Genomic DNA, 19,527 nt, shown 5'->3' with positions numbered 1-19,527 from the left:
GGGCCCAATTGACAAATGTTTTTGTTTGAGGAGGTCTAATATTCTGTAGAGGTACTTCCAAGTTTCCTAGAAAAAGGGCCACCTAATAATGGAAAAAAGACTTTCTGACTGAAGTACTTGCATTTTTTTCAAATGTTTTATGGTTTTGTGTATAGTGTTTGTCTGTCCATTCAGGTTTGTATTATCAGAACTTCTCAAAGCCTTATTTGGGCTGTCTACCCTCTCCGCTCCTTTGTCTCTCCCATTTTAAGGTGCAAATGTTTAAGTTCTTTGGTATCCAAACCAGTGTTTTTAGCAATGACGCTTAGGGCTTTGCCAGTGGTATCCTAGATTGTTTCTCGAGTGGCATGCCGCTCCCAAGATGTGTTACCCGGATCATAGACATGGTATCTATAAGCATGAACAAGCCAGAACAGGCATTCTGCTCTGTAGGCAGGACTATCTGCGTTATTGATATACTGCAGGTTGTCTGATGGGGTCTCTTTCTGCAATACAGGCCAAAGCTCTACGTAGGAAAGTATGCCGCTGGATTCTACGCATCCCGGTCTCTCATCCATGAGGGAATGGCAGTTGTGGTAAGACCTTCATGGCCTCAGTTCTCTTAAGTACGTAGGGTGCCTGCTGCCTTTATTTGCATTTGCATTCTTCTTTCAAGGAGTACTGCATCTTTGGTTTCTCTTTGGAAATGGGATAGCCCAGTCCCCATTACTATTTTTGTTTGTGTATTTGGTTACTGCTCCTTCTGTAGGGTAATCTCTAACGATTTACCTTATATCGTCAGACCGTACTTTCTTACACATTTATTTAAACGATTGTTGCATATGATCAGAAAATTCAGCGTGAATTAAACAAAAAATAAAAATCACCGCAAAACACTTTAAATATTGCATTCAAATACACATGACTAACCAGACACAGGGAAACGTCTTAGATACTGTAAAACACTGAATTGCACAGAAACTGAAGAAAGAGAGATGGGGCAGTGTTTATATTTTAGGACAGAGAATTCTTGAAGATCGAATATTTGATAAGGAAAACAAAAGTGGGTAGTTTGGGGTTCTTGTAGAATTGAGAGTGAAGAGTTGAAGGTAGAGGAAAAACATTCTTGGGTGGAGAAACTTATAAATTGGGCAGAGGACAGCCAAAGAACAATGATCAGAAGGAACAAGACACTGCAGGCATCTTAAAATAGTTCTGCACCAATGTAGAGTCTGCCACCATTCGGTCAGTTCATCCCCAAACCCTTGGACTCAGGCCCTGCATTTCATGGGTTCTGGAAAGGGAATAGGCATAAGAACTGTAGGTATGAGGGCAGGAGGGGATATGTAGGGATTCATGGTTTGACTTCTTAAAGCCTTTGCTACACATACACTGACCTGGTTCTTCACCTTAGAATCTTATGTATGATATTCAAAGTAGATAATTCTCAGGGGAGCCAAATTCCAGTCAGTTTGCCTCCATTTAGCAACATTTTGGGAACTAAGAGCCTGATTTATATCTTGGGGTACGTATATTCTGTCACAACAGGGTATACATACAGCCAAGATAAAGGTCCGCCCACCAAATTTAAAGGTGGGCGAACCTTCGGTTTAATCACAGCGGAGAATACTCTGCCTTCGCCATGATTAAACCTCTCTGACGTCCCTGTGGAGTAAGACCGCTGTAGCCAAACCTCTAATTCCACCCAGCTAATTTAGATCAGTTTGGTGCTGGGTGCCGTCATGCTGATGGAGCCCTGCTATAAACTGTAAACAGCATTGACTGGAACTGCGGTGACAGCGATTCTTGCCAATGCTTTTGAAGTGATCCCCAGCTGGGCGGTCATTACTAAATTTGGAGGGCAGAGTAGCCTCGGCCTGGCGGACATTAAGTTCTCCGCTAGGCCAACGGAGATTACTCTATGCGCCAACGCTTAAATCAGGCACATATTACTCATTTCCCATGTCTTTTGCAACTTTTATCAAAACCAGAACTTCATGGTAACCAGGTGTATGTGGGGCTGTCAAATGGGTAAGGTTGATTGATTGCCCTTCATCTATGACTGGTTGTCCACTGGTTAAGCTTGGGAGTTGTGTGGGCAGATCGTCAGGATAAGTTGTGGTGTTCAGCTACCTGTTGGTGGATATCTGAGGCAGATTCTTCATATGACAATATTTAGTAGTTTGTGGAAAGTATTGTCTCCTTACAAAAATCTGTATATCGAACTGAACGTGCGCTATTCTTTACTTTACACTATTACAATTGGGTCCGGCCACTGCCATCATACTCCACATTTGTCTTTAAGATCAACTTGGTGCTCTGCACCTAATATGAAATGGGGAAACCAAATAGAAAAAGTAAGTTGAGTAGGATTTTAGCAGATAAAGACTGAGTAAAAAGATGCTTGGTTAGGGAAGAGAAGGTTAACTAAGATACAGGAAGCGGAGGCTACTAATGAATTTGTGAATTAACACGGATTGAAGCGAGGAACAGCAGTGAGAAAAGACGAGCAATAATCAAATCTGGAGATAATTAAATTCTGACTAATAAGAGGTAAAAACTTGGAAGAGACGTGTATGAACATTATGAGTGATTGCTGGAAATGAGAGGCACCAGCTACTTAATATTTTAAGAGTGTTTACACAAGAACAAACCATAGTTCAGTCACCCTTTATTGTAGGTAATAGTTCTCACTCGTAACTGAAATACAAGTGAATCATCTGCTTATCTTATTAGAAATCCTGCATGTGAAAAGTATCCATGTGGTCCTGAAAGCTACCAGCCAGAAATACCTGTGGGTGATATACACATTTTGAAGATTTTGGTGTAATAAGAAGTAATGATCAAAGTTCTGAATAGGTAGAGTAGGTGAGGAGGCAATATCAGAAGGTGGTACAGATAGAAAACAGATGTAAAAGACTGGCGGTAGGGCACAAAAGTGGGGAGGTAAATAAGGTAATGGTATTTATTTACCTAACTCAGCATACTACAAATCTGACACAAAGGCAGTTTCTGGAGTTACAAAATGAGTTTACTGAAAACAAATTCACTCAGGTGCCTGAGAAACTTAGAAATATTATTTTAAAACAATGCATATGCAAAGGCAGAAGGTCTAGGAATTTTCAGAATAAGTTTGCTGGCCATTTTGTAAAAACCTTCTTGATATTCAAACAAATGCTGGCATTTTTATCAACAAAGAATTGAGGAGTATCAGAAATACTGTGAACAGATGGCAAGAAATAATATTAAAATTGCTTGGTATGGGTCAGTTTTAAGTAGAAATAAGCATTACAGTAATTCAGTAAGGATGGAGGCGTTTTGCCTCATCACTATTGCTTTTCCGTCTGACTTGGGATTTGTGAAGAGTCATTTCACAGATTACATTGAGTGAAGTCTTCTTTTGTTAATTTATGTGAAATATGTTTTTTATTTAATTTTCCAAACAAACATACAAATTAAATTAGTACATCTGAGTCCAATTAATATCGACTTGTGGTTCAGTATCTATAAACCAAAAGTTTAACTTCAACCCAGTACAAAATGTCCCTAACAAAGGCAGGTTCTCTCTTTCTTTCCCGCAACAACACATCAGCATTGGATAGAGTCTATAGGTAGTCGGATTCACAACTATAGTCAATTCATGGTCGTTTGGCACGGACAACAGTTGGAGATCTAAAACAGTTTGAGGATTACCCGTTATTCAATATGCCCCTGCACCCACATATCTGCAGTGTAATAGGCAATAGCAGACCAGTCCCGGATTCCCTCGGAGCCCTCACCATATGCATCCCCCAAGATCATGAGTTCCTCTGTGCTCCTGATAGTTAAACTGCAATATTTACTCCCACGACTACATCCCATTTACTTATTATGTATTACCAGGCACAGTCCATCCTCACAGAGGTCTGGTTACCGGTGGGTCAGAAACACTGTGTATCACCTCAGTCTATAAAATCAAATCTTCCAGTAACTTATTATCTCACTACAATTGATGTCTTATAAAGGCCGTTTGAAAATACAAGGAGAAAAAATACATTTACAGCTAGATTAGCAAAGATTCAAGAGGGACAGTCTTTCCTTAAGGGCAAGCAGCATAAAGTCTTGAAATGAGCATAAGGAAACCATGGACGGGTTTCGCTGGCCTTGATCTCTTCTTAAGGCATTCGAAAAATGAAATGGGAATTGAAATCCAGACTGAAACTTTAGAAGATTGAAATAGGACATGGAGAGTTAGGGAGACCAAAGAGATTGTCTTCAATATGCGTAGGTGCAAAAATGTTGGTGGAAGGTGCACAAGCCAGGAAAATATCTACAAGCTAGGGAACATCAGAAGAACAAGAAATTTCATGACGAACATTAAACATGAAAAACGTATAATAACAGAGATCATAACAACCAAGCACACCATTGCAGATCAAATACCCTCAGTCACATGCAAGTGGCGTATGAAGGACACTCCAACATACCCAAACACTCTGCAAATCCCCTACCGCACCACAATGGCAATTTAATGTATCTACATGATGATAAACTGCATATGCTGTTGCTTATATCTGTAACTCTGTCGACATTAAAAACTCCAATAAAAAGGTTTTTAAAAAAACAGTAAGTTACCACTGCCTAAGTATCAAAATAGCAAAACCATAATCTAAATCATTTTGGTTCCAGATAAGTGAGAGGGTGAACGAGAAAAAAAATCAATTTTGGGGAGGATTGTGATGAACACTCAAAGGATGGAAAAGAGCCAATAGTCAGAGGATTGAAAGGCCTAGAGTTTATAAATACTTAATGGAAAAGTGATCAGGCATAATAAGAGTGAAAATAAGAGTAATTGAAGAACGCCAATTGGAAATCTTAGATTGAGGGCTAACTTTGGGTGCTGAGATAGACAGCAAAGATTCAGCAGGTAAGTTATTATTTATAGCGTAAACAGGATAGAGAAATGATCAGTTTGGAAACCTTGCGATTCACAGAGACAGGCATGTTTCAAGTGGGTACAAAGCACTCTTTTAAATGAGATTAAAATAGCTACCAGTAAGGAAATCTGGAACATAAGGCATGTAACTGGTGAGATTCATCTTCCTAGAGCTCCTACTCAAGATTGCCTCGAGAAGAATGCTTTATTGAACCTTATGTAAGAACTGCAGTATCAGATAATCGAAGAATTAAAGTGCACCGAGTTTGAGAGTTAGTTAGACAGCAGCAAGACAAGAGAAGGAATACATGTCAAGCAGGTAGTATTTTAGAGACTCATTAAGTGATGTTCACCTGAAAAATATTCCTTGACTTCCAGCATGAAGTTATGTGGATTGGTTTTCCTAAAGTCTAAGAACAACCAATTGTACAATCTCGGTTGAGATAAGAATTGAAACAGGCAGATGTCTAGGAACAAGGACAATTGTTGGCAGCTGAGATATTGTATAGATATTTCCTCAGATGGTTTGACAGAGGAGGGGTTTTGAAGTGGGAAGAGGAATAAGGTGATGAATCTGTTAAACCGAGTAGTTTTGAAATCTAATACAGAGAAAACAACAGAGAACGTGTGTTTGGCCAAGCGACAAAGGGCCGCTGTGGAGGATTCCAGTGTGAAAGGATTGGATTTAGAGACCCAGCACCTTCATGAGTCCTAGTCTCCCTAGGTTTTATCTGTGTCAGGAGGCACTGCACCTTCCCTCTTGGGCAACCTCTGTTTAGAACCCCTTTTACCCACCGTCGGCCCTGATTACAAGTGTCGGGAAGGGAAGGTGCTATTTATCACATCGGATAAAATCTGACTCCTGGGGATTATGAAATTTATTGAGTGCTAGAGCTGCATCTATTCCTTATTTTAGGCAATAACATGCATACTTTCAATGTGGTGCTTTACTGCACCAAAATCTGCATTTCACAGTAAATGCTTTACTCTTTCCTCGTTAAGTACTGCCAGGTTTGAGTTGTCGAAATTGAATGCAGGTGCAGAATTTATCGCATCGGCAGGGGTCCAAAAACTCCTGTACACTGATAATCATGGCCTTTGGCTCATGAATCACAGCTTTCTGCTGAGTTTCCTCTTGGTTTTGCTGTCTTTTTCGTGATGCTCTTTTTAACTTCTCCACTGGCCAATATTTCTTGCCTCCTTAGCCTCGGGGGATCACATTGGCACGGGGAAATGGTCCGACGACAGACGACGTGACTTTGAAAGAGACAGCGGAGTGTGACATCACTCCCAGCACTGATGTGCGCTACCCCCAAGGAAGTGTGGTGTCCATCCAGAATCAGTGGCTTCTCATTGGTGAGTGGATGTATGATCGCAAGAAAACCCTTGTTCCACCACTGTCTCTGCTCATGTTTGCCATTGCCAGATCCTTATTTATACGCTGGTATATAGAATGATCCCTGCCCTGGAAAGGTCATCCATTGCAATTCAGGGTTGTTGCTCTTTCCATCTGGGTAAAGAGTGGTATCTCAGTCTGACCTGCTGTCTCTCACTCTGTTTGGTCTATATTTGTCACTCAATTAATGGGGTACACCGTACTTCACTTAGATAATGGCTTGCTATCACTTGGAAGTCCCACCTCACTCCCACTAAGTTTTTAAGACTAAGCAATAGGGTGAGAATGCTTCCCTCTGTAGTGTACAGTAATCTCTGTCCTCTGTGTATTTTCGGACGGATAATATACCTTCCTGGCACTCAGATCCAGTTCTGCCGTTGTAACTCTGCATATCACGTTTTTTTTTCTGCCCCTCATCCAATATGGAATTTGCCCCCTCTTATCCGGTGTGCCCCTTGAGGGGGTCAATGTTTCATTCAAGCTTTAGTTGAGCCTTGCCCCATACTAAGACACAAGAAGCTAGTGCATGTCTGTAATATGACTTTTCTTGGACCCTTTACAGGACACCATGAGCTACCTCCCGTGGTCCACACCACCATGCTGCGAACCTTTCCTGAGACCCTGAGGAAGGACACAGAGAATATCATCTCCAAACTCCCTGGAAGCCGGACGCTCTTCGATGATGTATGACAGCACTTACGGTTACACTGTTTGGGATCTGTAAGGCGTTTGTATTAGTGGTGCCTTCACCTATTCCTTGCTAGGCCAGGTTGCATGGGCACTCAGTGATGACCCTGAAGTGTCAAATTGTAGTAACCAATCAATTAAAATTGATGTGGTTAATTGACCAGCAATGGACATAAATGGGGTTAATTTGCATATGCACATACTGTCCCGAAAGCCTGTAGCAGGTCTGCATTGAAGTACCCATGGCCCCCATGAATGAATCTAAGCCCCCTCGACCAGTGTGGATTTAAATCATACATTTGCCACTGCACACAAACGCTGTCTGTTGCTCAGTGGGGTGCGGGGTGGAGGTGTAATAAAAAAAGGCATCTTAATCGTGAAGGGCATGAACAAAGGGCAAGAGCAGAAGAGGGTAATTAGGTTCATGTGTACAGCTGTGACCCTGTTGTTGTCACAGGATGAGTATTTTTCATTATTGCCCCCTACTATGATCTTGGAAGTTGGGCAGCAGCCTCTCTGTCCTGCCCCTGAGCTGCCACTGAGCTGCAGACAAGCTGCTAACCATTAATTCCACGAAAGGAATACCCACCTTATATGTCTTCTCTAGCAGACTTCAAGTGCTTGACTTGTATACACTGAAGATTTCGTCTATCTACAAGATATGGAAGATTTGTAGTCTTCTGTGTACTGAAAGTATACTACCTATAATTGCCATGAGTGCTGCAAACACAGAATTTGCTATTCCCTCAGTGAAAAAAGGCCAACAGATTTACAATAATCCATATATATATATATATATATCTTTAAAAAAATTGTAGATTGAGAAACTATCAGCACAGTAATCCTTTAAGTGCAGCAATCCCAATTTTATATCATGGAAGACAACATCCATGTATGAATTAACTAAATTTGTCTAACAGATCCCTTTATCGGTTGAGGTCTTATTTTTCTGTGTATGGCTTTAGACAGAGTTTGGCAAAAAGTTCTGTAAGGATCTGTGAATTTACCTTTGCTAAATAGTTTGATGATCAGCAACAAATAGTAGCATGTCCCTCTTGGCGAAGCCCGGTTATTTAAATGATTCTGATAGGAAAAATGGTTCATTATGTGGCTTGTCTGTGGTGGTGAAATATTTAACTGCCAAAATAAGGAATAATGGTCTATCATGTTGGTCATGCTATAGATTGTAAATATAGCCATTGTTTTTTGTGGTTTCTTTGGGAAATGCATGGCGCTTTGTTGAAATGAGAACACTAGACAGTTTTTTCAAGTTTATTACCTTATTTAAATCCCCCATCTTTTACTCCTCCACGTTTAAAATCTTGTGGATCTATTTTGGGGAGAAACATATTTACTAGAATTCTAGGCCTGAGTAAAGCAAAGAATTGTGTAAATTAGTTGGACGTTTGAAAATGAGATAGAGACAAACATTAGAAAAGTGAAACATTGCCACAAGCTTCTGAACATCATCTGAAGCATGAGGATGACGCACTGTTTCTAAAGTAATTTTTTTCTTTTCATAATATACACAATTGACAATTTGCAAAAAGAATGGGTTGACTTGCTTTTGACAGGGAAAGGGAGAAACAGTAAATTAAGCTCTCACTTATTATTTCCATAATTTGATCACCTGTCATTTGAATCATAACCCTGCCGTCTTGCCTGCCCCAATCTACTTTGCAGATTTAATGTTACTGCCCATATCTTTCCTGTAGGTTATTATATACCAGATGTCTAACAGGTATTGCTAGCCATACTCTTGTGAACTTTCTATCTGTTTACTCATTCCACCCCAAGCACATCCACTTTTACCACCACCTCTGCATTATCGTGGGAGAAGGTTTCTGCCAGTGTGCCATAATTCGCTTTTCCACACTGGTCGTTAAGCAATGTTCTATACTGATTTTGTTTTTCAGGTTTTTCAAGTTTCATTACCCCACAATCTCAGGCCTGCCGGGTAATGTCCTCCATCGTATTGAAAGCTATCTGCCAGAAATAAATAAATTGCAGCAAATAAGAAATACAAACCAGTTTCTGGGCCTGAGCATCTGTGTTCTCCCACTCACTACATTTGCTGTTTTATCCAGGCAACTGTGCAGCAGGAGTTTAGTGTGGACTTTTTTTTCAGGTTTGTGCGGCATGGTACTGCAAACCTGCAAAGCAGTTCCTAAGTCTTTTTGCTCCTTCTTCATTCTAATCTGATCATCTGGGCCATTTTACTTCCTGGATATTTTGTATATTTTTTAGGCCTGGCCTGCCCTAATATTGATTAAATTTTAATAGATGATGAGAAAATTCCAAGATCAAATTAATTCATCTAAACTTTTGAATCATGAATAAAGAAAGCAACAGGGCGCTGCACTTTCCACCGGCCCATATTTGAGTTCTCTACTTTGAGTTTCCCTGTTGGAGAAGCTCAGCCAGTGCACTGGTCAGTCGACTAGCAGTCCGTAGTCTCCGCAAGCATAGAAGTTGCTGGTTTGGAGAGCCCTCCCCTCCTTAACATCATTTTCCTCTGCACATCTTCCTGCTTGGTGAGCATACCTAAGGTACAGTGTCCTTCCCACCTCCTGTCGCTCTTCAGTTACAGAACTGGTTCCAGGATGAAATCCCTGAAGACCATAACATTATGAAGGGCTGGGTTCTCCCTGTCTGCGATGGAACTGAATCTAGGCACCCCAGCCAACTCCATACTTTATTTACCTCCTTTATTCTAAATACACTAACTGTTAACCACCCACCTCCAAAAAGCTGCATGCATAATATTCCACTGGTCTCGTATGTTCAGGCCAAGTCTGATTCTGTCAAGTGTAACTCTTGGTATTTCAGGTTTAATATGGGAGCTTCTTCTCTCTTGTGTGTGTCAACTTGAAGGTTTCAATCATCCGCCACAGTGATCCTTTGTCTGCTTGTTGTCTCAACGCGACAGTATTTCTTCATCTTTTAGTTTAAAGGTGATTTGCAAATAATCAGGGTTTAGCAGCTCCCTGTCCTCTGTCAAGCGCCACAGTTGCCAACTGCTGAAGAACCAGGTTTTCTTTTTCGCTCTTATTGCCATTCTAGCTGGAATCACTGTATGTGTTATTGACAACATCAACCAAAACTTTCTCTGTTTTCACAGCCTAAATGTAATCCGCAAACCGACAACATCATCAAACCTTGGCAGATTGGCCATTTTCTCATTACTGTTTTAAGCATAACATCAGGGTTTCTAAAATTGAGGAGCAGGGTGAGGAACTCCTCGTAGCATGTGCCAGTGGCAGTGACAGTTTGGCAGTCCCCTTGGGTCTTCTAAATCCAGTGTTCATTCGCAGGAAGGACCGGCACTGAAAGTGTCCGTCTACATGCTAAGTTCTGAGCTCCAAGGACCAGATGGGTCAGTCAAGCAGAAACCAGCACATTCGAAGTAAAGACTGTTGACTCAAGGTCGATAAGCTTTCATCAGCTTCATGGACCCTTGTGGTGACCCTGTGTAGATCTGTTCTCAGTAAATTTGCATCTATTCCCACTGTTCTTGCGCATCTCTTTAATGAAAATCTGTCTTGTATAGCTTTCAGCTTGTCCACTACTTATGCCCCATCCTTTTTCGCTTCTTGTTTCACCACCCCACATCAAGGTTCCTGCATTTGGGTGCGGGGGAATGTTTTTAGCCGGATTAAGTGTAAACCTATCCATTGTTGATTTTCCCTTTTCTGGCAGGCTTGTCCTTTGGCATTGCCACCCCTGTATTTTATTAGATGATGCAGAATCTGTAAAGAGACATCACCGTGCCCTAATATGAATCATACCGCTTGTGTGTGTGTGTGTGTGTGTGTGTGTGTGTGTGTATATATATATATATATATACACACATAAATACATATGGATGGATGTATGTATGTGTGTGTGTGTGTATTTGTGCGTTATATATATATATATATATATATATATATATATATATATATATATATATATTACATACAACATATCCCGCATATTTGCAGAGTGTACAGTGTATGCTCACCCCTGTGGGCCCTGTTGGTGCTATAAGCAGCTAATGTATGTTTCTTGTCCCGTTCCTAATATTGGTTGTTTTGGATTTTTAGCAATACGTGTGTGGGATTTCGGATGGCTTACTTAAGTTACCTTCTCAGTATGGCTGCCAGAATATTCCTATTCCTATTCCTGTTTCGTCTTCTGTCCTTCCGTGGTTGGAACTTCCCTTCAGGACTGCTCTTTTCAAGTATACATCTCATTGTAGACCTATTGCGCTGAAGATCACAGCCAGCGTCTAGAGCAGAGGGCCAGCTTCTGGCACATGCATCTGGTCTGTCATTCTGATGACCCTGCTTCACTAGTCTGTCAACTCCCAGAACTCCTGTTCCCTTCTAGGCAACGGTTTCGTGCCCACTGGTTGCCACACTGCTGGTGCAGTACACTGACCCCCCTCCTGCAGACATCTGTACCCACAAATCATCTCTGCCATTCATTGGCAAAGGACAAAGAGACTCACATTTATGACCTTACCACATCCCTTCAGTGCGTTGCCCAAGGCAGTACTTCGACATCTGACTTGTAACAGCCACGTCTGCTTCTCTGGCACCTGTGGCTCACCTCTCTCTGTCCTGCGTCTCACCATCTCATTGCAGTCACTGCTACAAGCAATTCATCACATCAGATCGGTTGCATTACACCACATAGACCGTGTTTTGTCCAGACACCAGATACATCCTTTTTCCTGCAGGAATTGTGAGGGTAAATCGGAGTTTGTGTGAGTTTTAGAAGATTAAATCTGCCTACTTGGCAGCTTAAAGATTCTAGGATTATGTCATGAATCTTTGTGTGCAACTTTAACATGGACTACAATAATTCTGCAAGAGGATATAACAAATAATCTTATGAAAGTGTACAAACCCATGTGGACAGTCGAACTAGCAGCTTGGGTTGCCTTATAATTTGGATGATTTGCGCGCAGTGATTACCCTGCCATTTTCATTTTTATAATTTGTGTTGTTTTCAGTTTCTGACTCCAAGTGAGTTGGATGATCAGCCAATGGACAATGAAGACCGACGCTACTTTAATACTGACAAGCAGGAAGGCAGCGAGATCTTCCCCGACTATGGGGGTCAGGATCTCATCACCGTAGGCATCATCACCATTCTTGTAGGAGGCTGGATCATATTTGCCATCACATACCCGAGGGTAAGTACAAAGATGCTACATACACAGATCAATGATCCTCACAGTCCAGCGGTGCAGGACACATGTAATGCCTGGATGTTGCAAATGTACAGTCCGAGGGCAGGAGGGTGTATTTCATAGATACAGTATGAGTTGAATTCTAAATGTACAATGAACTTGCTGTCTTTTATGTGGCAGATACACTCCGGGGAAGGTTTCATGTGGAATGTCATATTATCGGGTATAGATTCCTGGTAGAGGGTGAGGGCAGTCCCCAAGCACAAGGCCTGCACATGGCATATGTACAAAGCCAGTACTCTCCTCTGATATGGGACATATGCTCTGATGTAGTATAGTTACAGCTTCTAGTTACTCAGCAGATAGAGTATACAGTAAAAGGGAGGTACAGTATGTATGTACAACCTCCAGGTTTTACTGCAGGTACACTCGTCACATACATAGATGGTACAATCCCCCAGCTAAAGACATTATACATGTTTGTATAGAAGATTGAAACCACCCCCTGCAACCTACACCTTAAGGTACTTGATGGATATATTTGCAGACAAAACTCTGGTACAAAGCCCAGGCAGAGAATAGGTGCAATGTGTTAGACCGGTGTAATACAGGACATGTACAATTCCTAGCAACAATACTAGTGCCATTCCCAAGAATGGTAGTGGTTCAGTCCCCACAAACAAAGTAGGTAGATCCCAAGGTACTGTGTGGCACAGTGGGCGAGGGCCCTGCTGTAATCACCACATCTACTTGTGTCATTAGTTAAGACGCACTTATCTAAATATCGGAAGAGAAGGAGTTTGAACGTTGTGGGACCTTGCATAACTAGAGGTGAAAGAAATAGCCCACTTGTTAGATCTTTCCCACTGGCTAAAATCATTGAAATGAGATAAAAATACAAATGGGTATAGAGGGACATGTTAAGGCAGGGAATTTTATGCACCGGGAATGGAGTCTTGAAAATGCATCTGCCTCTGTGTGGCGCCAGTAGAACGACATTAGCAGTGTAGTGATATTGTTAAAGCTGTCGGCGCTCAAGATCAACTGGGCATCAGCATATTGTACTTTCTGTAGAGGTGCGAGTCAGGCTGTTGGGAGGGAGTATGCAAGGTCCAGCCTGTGCACAATTTGATCACTGGTCATATGGTTGATTTAGGGATGAATTCTTTATACTTCTCAGCAGCCAAAGGATGAATTAAGGTCCTCCCAAGCTGCAGTTTTCATTTAAAAATGGGCCCTTAGAATTTTATCACTGTAGTAAACTTGCAGAGACGTACACTAGTGTAATTGTTGATGTTGGAAGGCGGTAGGAGCCATGGGGACCATCAGAAACTCCGTTGTTTGTAATTTCAGCTCCAGGTGATGCTGGACTTTCCAAATTTGTATTTTTCTCTTCAAGCCATTCTACAAGTCTAGAGAGCTCATGCAAAATTGGTACATCCATTGTATTGCTGAACATCAACTGCATTTTGTTCGGTACAAAGTTATATGTTGCATATCACTTCTACCAGAAGCACCATAGATGCTTTAAAAATGTCGGAGAAATGCTTGAGCTTTGGAAAATACCATATGTTACGGTTGAGCTTAGATTCTGTGACCTTGAGTATGGTGGGGTGAAAGTATACAAACTATTTTAGGACTTGACCGTCACTGTCCATTCATGGTTTCAAAGTTTTGAGGGTCCATTGGTTCACAATACCATGCTCCGTGGAGAGGTTAAGGAGGGTGTGTAGGATGCAAGGGACATTTCGGCTCTCTTTAAAGTGGTAGTTTTTCTTTACTTGCAGCCCTGAATCCAGTTTGATAATATCCTACTTGCTTGTTATGAGAGATAAATGCTGTCAGTAGAGACAGGGAATCTCTCAATGGACTTCACAAGAAATGGAAGAGCCTGTGGTAGGCTATTGTTGTTGAGATTGTTATCATCAGCACTTGCTTTCTTTACGAGTGAGCCAAACTTTCCAGGCTTCACTAATTTGGCTGCATCTACTTGTTTCAGAGCAGAATTTACAAGGTTCAGCCAACTTGGACCCAGACTTTAAAAGAAACTATAATCAGAGAAGCGGGCATGGAATCTGTTTGTAGCAGGAGGGTTTGAGGGACACAATGGCCATATCAGTGGCTTCAAGTGTGAAGTGGATAATTTGTGCCAGCCAGCAGTAGATTTCTTTGTTATCCTGTTAGTTATCATCATTAGACTATGTTTTGGTCTTCGTTGTGCAGAAGCAAAGGACAGAGAGAGAGAGATATTTATGCTAAACTATTACCTGTACAATGGTCCCCCTTTAATACATTTGTTCCTCTACATCTGGAGGAGCTAGTCATCACCTTTGTTGGTGCTGTGCTTTCCTACACTGGACTGTCCAGCTCCTCTCACTCCTGTTTAGTCACAGGGGTAGGAAGTGACATCTAATACCCTGTCTGTGGACCTGGGAGGATTCTGTCCTAAGGGGTCCTACTATACTCATGACATTACAGTGTATTTGTGAATTTTGTTACCAGAGAATAAAAAATTCCAAGCTATCTTTAAGAACAATTTCAGTTCTAACAAGGGCACAGAAGTGAGGATTATGTCTTCGCTCTTCACTTTGTTTTCAAAAGCAACAAGTAATAAAGAACAGTAGTATTCACTACAATTCCCATGAACCTCAGGAAATTGATAGTCCTGAAACAACCAATCACATTCCATCAAATCCTATGTAATCCTCTGTGAATTTCTCCTCTCCCTCTTTCTTCATTCAACATCAACCTCTAAGCCCTAATGCTTGTCACGCTTGTTTCTGCTGTCCACCTCCACCACAATATAGTGTCCTATTATTCAATGTAACTGTCTCAGCGTATTCATACAACCAAATGCAACAAAAATGTCATTTATGTAGTTATTTCCTACAGCCATTACATCGGTAAAATGTTCTACTTCCTCTTAAAGCGAAATGTACTTGATAGGGTATCAAGACACAACCACATCTTTTATATCCATGTTTCTTCAGAGTGGAATAATCCTCCCCTCTGTGTCTTTAATAGAATTTAGATTTTTGTTTACGATAGCTAAGGAATTTTTTATTATATGCCAGGACTGGAGACGAGGATCATGATAGTGTAACGCTTGCTAACCACTTGCAAAGCCACATCCAGTAATCCAGTACCGGCATAATAGAGAAACATTTGAAGGTGGACTCGAGCAACCACTCAGCTGCAGTCATGATATCCTCAAAACAATTGCCAAGAGCAGTGTGCATCTCCTGACCGAGTGTACTCAAACATGGGCACATCAATTGTTTGCTTCCTACATCACCCATTGTATTCGCCAAACTACCACAGGTGTAAAAAACGTTGAACAAGGTTTTCTAATTGAAATCAAAAAATGTCATCTTCCCGCAGGATGAATCTCCTCTGTTATCTTCTCATATGCGTAATGCACTGGACCATACAGAACCTCTGAGAGTCTCTTGTCTGGGTACGATATCTCTCTATGATGTTTGTCTTAGTTCATCTAGTGACGGTATAAGTGAGCCCAAGTGGGGTAAACACTGTTCTGGAAATGTCAAGTGCTCAAAAGGTGGCCCCGCACCTCTTGGTTGAGAGGTTTTCACAATGGACTCACTACATACTGAGCCATCTTCTCTGTCGGGTGTCCACTCTGTTGAGAATGAGGGTTATGTACCCTTGGATCCGGCATGCCTGAAGGTAGCCTGTTGACTTGCTAACCCTTCATGCTGTCCGATATCGTGCACTTATGGTTGGGGTTCGGGTTCCTCCGCCTGCCCATATCATAACCATTATCTTAATCCCTTGTGAATCATAGTCATCTGTCCCATCATCTGTATTGGGGATTGCTGCCCGGCACAGAGTTAGGGGCAACCTTGTCCCCAGAGCACAAAGCTGTCAGTCCTTCCTGGCTATGTTTACCATCTTGCATGCCATTGTTCTGAGGTACGAAAACTTCCCTAGGTCTGTCAGTAGCGCCTACCGCACCTTGTTGCTCTCTTTTTGTTTTGGTTTGTGCCTTGGCTTGAGCCTGAGGCTGTAGCCTCTTGGGTTCAGAAGCCTCTAAGAGCTCCATTGTTTTCCCTCCAAATAGGTTGTCTGGATGGCATGCAGCTGGAGAAACAGTTCTCCTAATAGTGATAGATGTAGCTCTTATGGTCATGTCTCGGTCACTGAGCCCTGCCCACATCAAATGTATCATCTGAATCCCTTGCGAATCATCACCCTCTTTACTATCACCCGTATTGGGGATTGCTGATATGAAAGGCTCAGAATTAGGGAAAACAGTGTCCCCAGAACTCCAAGATGTAATTCATTTCTTGCATGCCTTTGTACCGACTTAGGAAAACTTCCATAAGTGTATCAATAGCATATGTGATTGGCACCTAATTATAGGCATGAGTCCTGAATTTTCTGCTCAGAGGCTGCTGCTCGCCCTTTCAGGCTCCACGCTTTGTGGTGCATGCTAGTTTGAGCCAGAGTTTGGAAGAGAGACAAGAGCTTGCGCTCTAACTCTGGTGGTCGGTGGACTGCTCTGCTCCTGAAGCGTAGGGCGAGGCCGCTGGCCGTCCTGCAACGGGTTAACTGTGCCCTGAAACTGACATTGTCTGGTAGGTCGTGCGTCACCGGTTTCAGACTGACATGCGCATTACTGTGTTAAGTCTAAGACAGCATGGCAAAAATGTAGTTATACCATACACTAACACTGCATGAGGGGAAAAAAAACATAACCTGGTTAGGTGAAGGAGTAATTATCTGCCGAAGCAGCGAAGAAAGAGGCAGAAGATAATGTTACCGAGGATCAAATAGGGCTTGCTGGATTGTGGTTGGTTAGTGTTTCTGGATTACAGATTTCCAGAAGTTCATGGTAAATGTTCGTGGTGCTGTTCTTTATTATTGGCTGCTGCTCCAAAAATAATTGAAAAGAGAAGGCATAATCCTGGCTTCGACATAGAATCTGGAAGACTTCAGCCCTTTTTCTTTTGCGTGCAGCAATGTTGCAAAGGCAATTGGGTTTTCAGAGTGGCATTATGGTGTAGGTGTCTCCCACAGGTAGCCTGAGTACCTCTCAATCTACCTGTTAGTAGCTCTTCTGTTTGCTGCCCGGCCTACTTAGTTAGAAGCTTTTCCTTAATTGAATGAATACATATGCCAAAATCGGGAGTGTGTATTTAAGACGAAAAATTGTTTGTTATTAGAACTCGTAGGCTGTTGTTTGGAGAAAAAAAACAGTTTAAATTCCAAAATCTATTTAAAGCTGATGTTTGAGGGATAAATAAAGTACCAAAATGTACCAGTGCTAGTATGTGATCCCAACCGGGATGCAGCTAGCTATGACTATTGGATTAGATCCGCAATAGATCAAGTGGCTCCCATAAAATTGATCAACCAAAGAAGGCACAAAGCTACCACCCCATGGTACTCTACTGACTTAAATTTTTTTAAATATAATTGCAGACGCACAGAATGCATTTGGAGGCTAGATTACAGCGTAGAAGGTAAAAACAACTATAACCAGGCTCTAACGGAATACAAAGCTGCCATTATTAGGGCAAAGAAGGAATTTTACACTAACAAAATAGAAATGTCAAAGAACTCCACTAAAGAGCACTTTAAGATGGTCTCTGCGCTATCCAAACTCTAACAAGAAAATCAGTTTAGTCCTGATCAAACCCTATGTGACAAAATGGCGTCTTTCTTTTCAACCAAAATTCAATCTATTAACAGTGAATTAGAGGGGACAGGTTCTCTTCCTCAAACTTTACCTCTGTACGGACTGGAGGAAGGGCCGGCAATTACCAACCACTTGGTCAGTTTTTCACCTATTACGGTGGATTCTGCAAATAACCTTTTGCTGACCAATAATTCGGGCCCTCCAGATGATCCATGCCCTCCAGACATCATTCATGGTGTCTCCAATCTAAATAGCTTGACTCTTGCCCCTCTATTAAACACCATCATACAGTCTGGGGGCTTTCCGTTATCTTGGAAGAAGGCTTGCATTAGACCGACCCTAACGAAACCTCCCTGCACCCTCATGACGTCACCAGTTACCGCCCCATTTCCTGCCTGCCCTTGGCGGCCAAGATTTTGGAGAATGCCCTAAACCAAGAATTAAATGACTACCTAGACTCTAACAACCTACTAGATAGCACTCAACATGGCTTTCAGTCCAACCACTCTACTGAGTCTGCACTAGTCATGGCCATGGAGGAACTCCGACGTCAAATTGATAGTGGTGGCAGGGCACTCCTTATCCTGCTGGACCTATCCGCCGCGTTCGACAGGGTGAACCACTCCATTCTCACGCGGCAGCTGGGGACAATCGGGATTTGGGATTCCTCTCTGGCCCTCCTTACTCCTTCCTGACAGCGAAAGAACATAAGATCTGCTGGGATAACCTTAAGTCAGAAAAATTCTGTCTTCCTTGCGGAGTCCCTCAGGACTCAGCGCTTTCACCCACACTGTTTAATATATATGTGAGTCCGTTGGCGAAATTGGTCAAGCACCATGGCTTTTTGCTTGTGTCATATGCTGTGACACACAAATTATAATTTCCATATCCTCCTCAGGACATGTGCCCTCAGCCAGGTTTCACAACTGTCTGGCTCACATTATTCAATGGATGCACCTCAACTATCTAAAATGTAATACTCAGAAGACAGAGGTGATGGAATTTGGCTCTGGTCCTCCCATCTGGAACTCGGACAGGTGGACTCCAGAAGAAGGAGCATGTCCACTCCCTGTGACCAAAATGAGAAACCTGGGCGTGGTGTTTGACACCCAGCTCAGCTTTATGGGACCGATAAATCAAGTAACCTCCACGTTCTATTTCACCTTAAGAATTTTGCGGAAGATCCTACTGTTTCTCCCGATGGATTTGATAAAAACGGTGGTGATAGCACTCGTTCTGTCTCGAATTGACTATTGCAATGCTCTCTATCTTGGGGTGGATAGGAGACAACTGAACAAACTGCAATCCTTACAGAACGCAGCTGCCCGGACCCTATTGAATCTTCCTAAATATAGTCATATATATGGGGCCATCAGAAAACTACATTGGCTTCCAGTTAAGGAGCGCATTGAATTTAAGGCGCTATGTTTGGTTCATAAGACCTTACATGGTGGAGGACCCACAGAATATCTTAAAATATTCCAATGGTACACTCTGGGTCGCTCCCTGAGGTCAGCAAAGCAAGCACTGGTTAAGGTCCCAAGAGTCAAGAAGACTAAATGGGGTGGTAGAAGACTCTTTCATTTAGCTCCCAAACTATGGAACTAGTTGCCACTTAACATCAGATTCCTATCGGTCCACACACATTTTCGAGCCTGTCTGAAAACTTGGCTCTTTCCCACCCAGTAACAACCTTTTATTCCTGGACT

The 19,527-nt window shown here is 42.1% G+C and overlaps 1 protein-coding gene across 1 annotated transcript in view; it reads left to right on the top strand.

Annotated features, from left to right (window-relative positions):
• The window catches only part of ERN2 (endoplasmic reticulum to nucleus signaling 2), a 211,140-nt gene that overhangs the window by 151,539 nt on the left and 40,074 nt on the right, over positions 1-19,527 (top strand). The window contains exons 9-12 of the mRNA XM_085629488.1: positions 497-575; positions 6,100-6,250; positions 6,853-6,974; positions 11,977-12,159. Of these exons, the coding sequence (XP_085485614.1) occupies positions 497-575; positions 6,100-6,250; positions 6,853-6,974; positions 11,977-12,159 (535 nt within the window). The remainder of the gene's footprint in view (positions 1-496; positions 576-6,099; positions 6,251-6,852; positions 6,975-11,976; positions 12,160-19,527) is intronic.

Source organism: Triturus cristatus, chromosome 10 (assembly GCF_964204655.1).
Source record: "Triturus cristatus chromosome 10, aTriCri1.1, whole genome shotgun sequence".
In the NCBI taxonomy this organism is placed as follows: domain Eukaryota; kingdom Metazoa; phylum Chordata; class Amphibia; order Caudata; family Salamandridae; genus Triturus; species Triturus cristatus.
The sequence above is the reverse complement of the archived record's forward strand: the minus strand, read 5'-3'. Positions and strand labels throughout refer to the sequence as shown.